At 48.2% G+C, this 7,749-nt stretch overlaps 1 protein-coding gene across 1 annotated transcript in view; it reads left to right on the top strand.

Moving 5' to 3' along the window:
- Positions 1–142: 142 nt before the first annotated feature.
- LOC122548109 (UDP-glucuronosyltransferase 3A1-like) overlaps positions 143–7,749 on the top strand; it is a 29,165-nt gene continuing 21,558 nt past the window's right edge. Inside the window, exons 1-2 of the mRNA XM_043686668.1 lie at positions 143–359; positions 818–919. Of these exons, the coding sequence (XP_043542603.1) occupies positions 266–359; positions 818–919 (196 nt within the window). The 5' untranslated portion in view covers positions 143–265. The remainder of the gene's footprint in view (positions 360–817; positions 920–7,749) is intronic.

Raw genomic sequence — 7,749 nt, forward strand, 5'->3', positions numbered from 1 at the left:
TGGGGGTGGGGGGCGCTGGGTGGTGGGGGTGGGGGTGGGGTTGGGTGTTGGAGGCGAGCTGTGAGTTGGGGATTGAGGATGTTGTTGAGTTGCTGCTGGTTTTGTTTCAATCATCCTTCATGATGTTCTCCCTTGTCTCCAGGTTGGTGTGTGTTGCCTGAAGTTGTTGTCTTCTTTGTCAATCTTTGCGGCTGTATCCTGGCAGCAGGTTATTGACTGGAACGTGTGGGATTGATGGTGTCTGAGCTGCTCGGGTCACTGAACAATGGTGCAGAGAGGGCAGCTTCTGCTGTTGGCTTTTATCTCTGTACATCTGACCTTGACAGAACCAGCCAAGATCCTGACAGTTATCCTGATCGGTAAGTTCAGTCACCTGTCACCTTAACAAACCTCTCTAATTCAAAACCAAAGCACAGAGCTGTGGGTTTTGGAAATCTGAAACAAACACTGGAAAAACTCAGCAGATCCCGCAGCATTTGTGGAGATGAAATCCTGGAATAGGAAGTTAGCATTATTAATCATCATCCTCAGGACACAGCAATCCAGGGGCTACCTTGAAAGGTCCCGAGAAGCTGCTGCTCCAACTCACTGTCCTATCAGGGGAGGATATAAAGAGGGGGCCCATTCAAACGTGGGAGTGTGGGCTGCAGGTAAAGCTGTGTACCTCAGGACAGTAGCCCCCAGGGATGGAGTCACTTGGGTCAGGGAAGGGAAGTATTGAGATTTGCTCAGTTGGGAATAGACTGTGTATGGGGATGTGAGTAAAGGCTCTGTCTGATTAAGTGTTCTCTGTATTCCTCCCATGTTTTGCCTGCAGGGGGGAGCCACTATCTGATCTTTGACGAAATTTCCCAAATCCTTCATGAGAGTGGGCACAGTGTGAACATGTTGGTGCAGCTCGGCATTCCCAGGATCAAAGGTAGCTCTGTCTCCCTCCACGTGCCTTTTCACAGTAACATACAATTTGACAAGTGCCACTTTATTATCAATCTCCCACGAGTGGATTTACAATATATCGCGTTACACCAAAATAGAGTCAGAGAGTCCTACAGCATGGAGACAGGCCCTTCAGCCCAAACTGGTCCATGCTGACCAAAATGCCCACCCACACTAACCCCATCTCCCTGCACTTGGCCCATATCCTTCTAATCCTTGCCTATCCATGTATTTAACCAAAAGCCTTTTAAATGTTGTTAATGTGCCCGCCTCAACCACTTCCTCTGGCAGCTCATTCCATATGCGTACCACCCTCTGTGTAAAAACGCTGCCCCTCAGGTTCCCTTTTATTCTTTCCCCTCTAACGTTAAACTGATGCTCTCTAGTCCTCGATTCCCCAATCCTGGGAAAAAGAATTGAATTGAATTTATTGTCCCGTGTACCGAGGCTCAGTGAAAAGCTTTGTCTTGTGAGCAACACAGGCAGCTCACAGAGTTAAGTCGCACAGATAGTAAATAATAGGCAAACAGCGGCAAAAACAACACCACAGGTACAGGCAAATGTTAAGAGTTTGTGAGTCCATTCAGTATTCTAGCGACAGTAGGGTAGAAACTGTTTTGAAACCGGCTGGTGTATGTGTGTTCAGGCTTCTGTACCTTCTCCCCGATGGTAGAAAAAGATTGCCGGTGACTGAGTGCATTGACCCATGCCTCTCAGGATCTTATACACCTCTATAAGGTCCCCCCTCAGTCTCATATGCTCTAAAGAAAAATGTCCTAGCAGGGAACAGACAGACAGTGCAGGGATCCCCTGTGGCTGTTCCCCTCAATAATAACTATACAGCTTTGGATACTGTTGGCGGGGACAGCTTACCAGGGAAAGCCACGGCGGCCAGGTCTCTGGCACGTGGCTCAGAAGGGAAGGGGGGAGAATAAGGGAGCAATAGTGATAGGAGATTCAATGGTTAGGGGAACAGACAGGAGATCCTGTGGTTGTGAGTGAGACTCCCAGATGGGATGGTGCCTCCCGGGTGCCAGGGTCAGAGATGTCTCAGATCGAGTCCTCTGGATTCTTCAGGGGGAGGGTGGGCAGCCAGTAGTCATGGTATACATCAGTCCCAATGACATAGCCAGGGAAAGGGAGGAGGATCTGAAAAGTGAATATAGGGAGCTAGGTTGGAAGCTAAAAGGCAGGACGACCAGTGCCACGTGCTAGTGAGATGAGGAACAGAGAGCGAGTGCAGATGAACACATGGCTGCAGGAGCTGGTGTAGGAGGGAGGGCTTCAGATATGTGAATCACTGGGATACCTTCTGGGGAAGGTGGGACCTGTACAAGAAGGATGGGTTGCACCTCAAAGAACAAAGAAAATTTACAGCCAAAGTACAGGCCCTTCGGCCCTCCAAGCCTGAGCTGATCCAAATCCACTGTCTAAACCTATCACCCAATTCCTAAGCATTAGGGTGACACGGTGGCTCAGTGGTTAGCACTGCTGCCTCACAGCGCCAGGCACCTGGGTTCAATTCCCACCTCAGGTGACTGTCTGTGTGGAGTTTGCATGGATCAGTACTTGGAGCTACGATGATGTGTTCTCCCCGTGTCTGTGTGGGTTTCCTCCGGGTGCTCCGGTTTCCTCCCACGGTCCAAAGATGTGCAGGTCAGGTGAATTGGCCATGCTAAATTGCCCATAGTGTTAGGTGCATTAGTCGGGGTGAATGTAGGGGAATGGGTCTGGGTGGGGTGCTCTTTGGAGGGTCATTGTGGACTTGTTGGGCCGAAGGGCCTGCTTCCACACTGTAGGGAATCTAATCTGTATCCCCCTGCTCCCCACCTACTCCTGCATCTGTCCAGACGCATCTTAAATGAATCTATCGTGCCTGCCTCTACTACCTCTGCTGGCAACGCGTTCCAGACACCCACCACCCTCTGTGTAAAGTACTTGCCGCGTGTATCCCCCTTAAACTTTTCACTGCTCACTTTGAACACGTGAACTCTAGTTATTGAATCCTTCACCCTGGGAAATAGCTTGTCTCTATCCACCCAGTCTATACCCTTCATGATTTTGTAAACCTCAGTCAGGGCCCCCCTCAATTTCCTTTTCTCTAATGAAAACAATCCTAACCTGCTCAACCTCTCTTCATAGCTAGCACCTTCCATACCAGGCAACATCCTTGTAAACCTTCTCTGCACCCTCTCCAAAGTTTTCACATCCCTTTGGTAATGTGGCGACCAGAATTGTACACAGTATTCTAAATGTGGCCAAACCAATGTCGTGTACAATTTTAACATGACCTGCTAGCTCTTATACTCAATACCCCGTCCGATGAAGGCAAGCCTGCTTAATGACTCTACTCACCTGTGCAGCAACTTTCAGGGTACAATGGACCTGAACTCCCAGATCTCTCTACCCATCAAGTTGCAATCAGTGTAATGGGTTGAAGTCTGTCTATTTTAACACATGAAGTATCAGGAACTTAGAGCATGGATCAGTACTTGGAGCTACGATGTTGTGGCCATTACGGAGACTTGGATATCATACGGGTGGGAATGATTGTTTTGATGTTCTAGGGTTTAGATGTTTCAAAGGACATGGAAGATATAGACTGTAGGGAAATAGATTGGGACACCTTGAAAAATGTCCAGATTACAGAGGAGGAAGTGCTGGATGTCTTGAAACGCATAAAAGTGGATAAATCCCCAGGATCTGATCAGGTGTACCCTAGAACTGGGGAAAGATATAAAAGAGACATAAGGGGCAATTAGGTGTGTATGGAATGAGCTGCCAGAGGAAGTGGTGGAGGCTGGTACAATTATAACATTTAAAAGGCGGAAGGGTTTGGAGGGATATGGGCCGGGTGCTGGCAGGTGGGACTAGATTGGCTTGGGAGCACAGCGTCTAGGTAACTCTCACCCTCCCTGATGTATGGAAGATTTTGAAGCTCAGAATCCAGCTCATCAGCTCTGAGCTGGAGTTCCCCAAGTAACCGACACATGCTGTAGAATGTGCTCACTCTGAACCACGATGGGGTCCACCAGCTCCCACATCACATGGCCTAGCATCTCTTTTAGAACATAGAACAGTACAGCACAGTACAGGCCCTTCAGCCCACGATGTTGTACCGAGGGTTTACCTTAACCTAAGATCCACCTAACCTATACCCCCCTCAACTTACTGCCATCCACGTGCTTGTCCAGCAGTTGCTTAAATGTCCCTAATGTCCCTGACTCTACCACCACCGCTGGCAGTGCATTCCACGCACCCACCACTCTCTCCATAAAGAATCTACCTCTGACATCTCCCTTATACCTTCCTCCAATCACCTTAAAGTTATGACACCTCGACAGCCATTTCTGCCCTGGGGAAAAATCTCTGGCTATCCACTCTATCTGTGACTCTCATTGCCTTGTACACCTCGATCGGGTCACCTCTCTTCCTTCTTGTGTGAAAAGCCCGAGCTCACTCATCCTCTCTTTATAAGACAAGCCCTCCAGTCCAGGCAGCATCCTGGTAAATCTCCTCTGCACCCTCTCTGAAGTTCCACATCCTTCTTATAATGAGGACTGAGCACAATGTTCCAGTGTGGTCTAACCAGGGTTTTATAGAGCTGCAGCATAACCTCACTGCTTTTAAACTCAATCACCCATTAATGAAAGCCAACACACCATACACCTTCTAAGTGACCCTGTCAACTTGGGTGGTAACTTTGAGGGATCTATGGACATGGACCCCAAGATCCTGTTGTTCCTCCACACTGACAATAATCCTGCCTTTAATCCTGTATTCTGCATTCAAATTCGACCTTCCAAAATGTATCACTTCACATTTATCCAGGTTGAACTCCATCTGCCACTTATCAGCCCAGCTCTGCATCCTGTCAACGTGTTGTTGTAGTCGAAGAGTGTGGTGCTGGAAAAGCACAGCCAGTCAGGCAGCATCCGAGGAGCAGGAGAATTGAGGTTTCGAGCGTAAGCTCTTCATCAGGAATCAGAAGTTTTGGTTTTCTGGTGATGTCACTCTTTTGTGTTTGGCCCCCGACCCTGAACAGCAGTCATCCTCTTGAATGACCTTTCAAACAATGAACCAAAAAGGCAAGCAAAAAGCACCTCTTCCCCAAATTCCCACGCTGCCTCCAAACTCCCCAGACTATATGCTCACTGGGGCTGTGCCTCAGTCTAGATGAGATCTCTCCTTCTTGACAATGCACAGTTTAGAACATAGAACATGGAAAAGAACAGCATAGAACAGGTCGTTCGGCCCACGATATTGTGCCAGGGATTAATCCTAATCTAAAATAAAATAACCGAACCTACGTACCCCTCAATTCAATGCTATCCATGTGCATGTCCAGCAGTCGCGTAAATGTCCCTAATGACTCTGCTTCCACCACTACCACTGGCAGCGCACTCCACGCATTCACAACTCTCTGACGTCTCCCCAATACCTTCCTCCTCGCACCTTCAAACTATGACCTCTCTAACCAGTCAATCCTGCCCTGGGGAAAAGCTTCTGGCTATCAACTCAATCCATGCCTCTAATTATCTTGTACACCTCGATCAGGTCACCTCTCTTCCTCCTTCTCTCCAGAGAGAAAAGTCTGAGCTTAGTCAACCTCTCTTTATAAGTTAAAATTCACACAACACCAGGTTATAGTCCAACAGGTTTAATTGGAAGCACACTAGCTTTCGGAGCGACGCTCCTTCAGCAGGTGATAAAGGAGCGCCAGATGAAGGATAGTCGCTCTGAAAGCTAGTGTGCTTCCAATTAAACCTGTTGGACTATAACCTGGTGTTGTGTGATTTTTACACCCCAGTCCAACACCGGCATCTCTAAATCATCTCTTCGTAAGGCAAGCCGTCCAGTCCAGTCCAGTCTTGAAGAAGGGCTTATGCACGAAATGTCGATTCTCCTTCTCCTTGAATGCTGCCTGACTTGCTGCGCTTTTCCAGCAACACATTTTTCAGCTCTAATCCCCAGCATCTGCAGTCCTCACTTTCTCCTAGTTGATTTTAAGCCCTCCAGTCCAGGCAGCATCCTGGTAAACCTTCTTTGCACCCTCTCCAAAGCCTTTGTATCTTTCCTATAGTAGGGCGACCAGAACTGGACACAATATTCCAAGTGTGGTCTCACCAGGGACTTGTAGAGCTGCAGCAAAACCTCGCGGCTCTTAAACTCGATCCCCATGTTAATGAAAGCCAAAACACCATATGCTTTCTTAACAACCCTATCCACTTGGGTGGTAACTTTGAGGGATCTATGTACTCAGATCCCTCTGTTCCTCCACATTGCCAAGAATCCTGTCTTTAATCCTATATTCAGCATTTGAGTTTGACCTTCCAAAATGCATCACTTCGCATTTATCCAGGTTGAACTCCATCTGCCATTTCTCAGCCCAGCTCTGCATCCTGTCTATGTCGCGCTGCAGTCTGTAGTAGCCCTCTATACTATCGACGACACCCCCAATCTTTGTGTCATCTGCAAATTCACTAACCCACCCCTCAACCTCCTCATCCAAGTCATTTAGATTAGATTAGATTACTTACAGTGTGAAAACAGGCCCTTCGGCTCAAGTCCACACCGACCCGCCGAAGCGCAACCCACCCAGACCCATTCCCCTCAGACACTGGGAGAATTTGCAAACTCCACACAGAGAATCGCCTGAGGTGGGAATTGAACCCGGGTCTCCGACGCTGTGATGCATCAGTGCTAACCACTGCAAGTGCTAAAAACTACAAACTGAAGAGGCCCAACAACAGAGCCCTGCGGGGCCCCACTCACCACTGTCCTCCAGGCGGAACACTTTCCATTTACAACCACTCTCTGCCTTGTGTCAGCCAACCAATTCTGAATCCGCACAGACAAATCTCCCAGTATCCCATACCTCCTGACATTATGAATCAGCCTATCAAATGCCTTGCTGAAGTTCATATACACCACATCCACTGCTTGGCCTTCATCTCTCTGTCTCCTCACCTCCTCAAAGAACTCAATAAGATTTTGGCGGCATCACAAAGCCATGCTGACTACCCTTAATCACATTATGCTTTTCCAAATTGTCATAAATCCTACTCTCTGAATTCTTTCCAAAACCTTGCTGACCACAGACGTAAGACTGGCTGGTCTGTAATTGTCAGGGATTTCCCTATTACTCTTCTTGAAAAGAGGAACAACACTCTCTACCCTCCAATCTGCCGGTCCAACTCCCCTGGAGAGTGAGGAAGTAAAGATCTTCACCAGCTGCTTAGCAACCTCCTTTCTCACTTCCCAGAGCAGCCTACGATGTAACCTAGGAACCTGGTTGAGTAATTTGAGCTGAGGTAACTCACTGGTCAACCTTCAATAGTAATTATCATCTATTGAGGCCCAAATCAGGCTTCAACATCTCATTCACTTACCATCCACTCAGTGTGTACTTTTCCCTGTGATTCTGCTGCCTGTCATTCAGGGATTGGACATGTCAGGCTGCTTTCTGTGAGGTCACATTCTATGATGCAGCTGTCATCTGTTTGGACATTGACCCAAATCCAGTCCATTCCCTCATTGGCCATGGTGTGGGTATTTACTGGCCCAGGGTTTTTATGAATACAATAGAATCCCTAAAGTGTGGAAGCTGGCCATTTGGCCCATCGAGTCCATGCCACCCTTCCAAACAGCATCCTGACCTGAAATGTTGACTCCCCTGCTCCTCTGATGCTCCCCCCACCTTATACCAGATCCAACCCTCCAACTCAGCACCGTCCTCATGACCTGTCCATCTTCCTTCCCACCTATCTGCTCTGCTCTGACCTCCACCCCCTGCCCTCACCTTCATCTATC

This window comes from Chiloscyllium plagiosum, unplaced genomic scaffold (genome assembly GCF_004010195.1).
Source record: "Chiloscyllium plagiosum isolate BGI_BamShark_2017 unplaced genomic scaffold, ASM401019v2 scaf_6725, whole genome shotgun sequence".
Taxonomy (NCBI): domain Eukaryota; kingdom Metazoa; phylum Chordata; class Chondrichthyes; order Orectolobiformes; family Hemiscylliidae; genus Chiloscyllium; species Chiloscyllium plagiosum.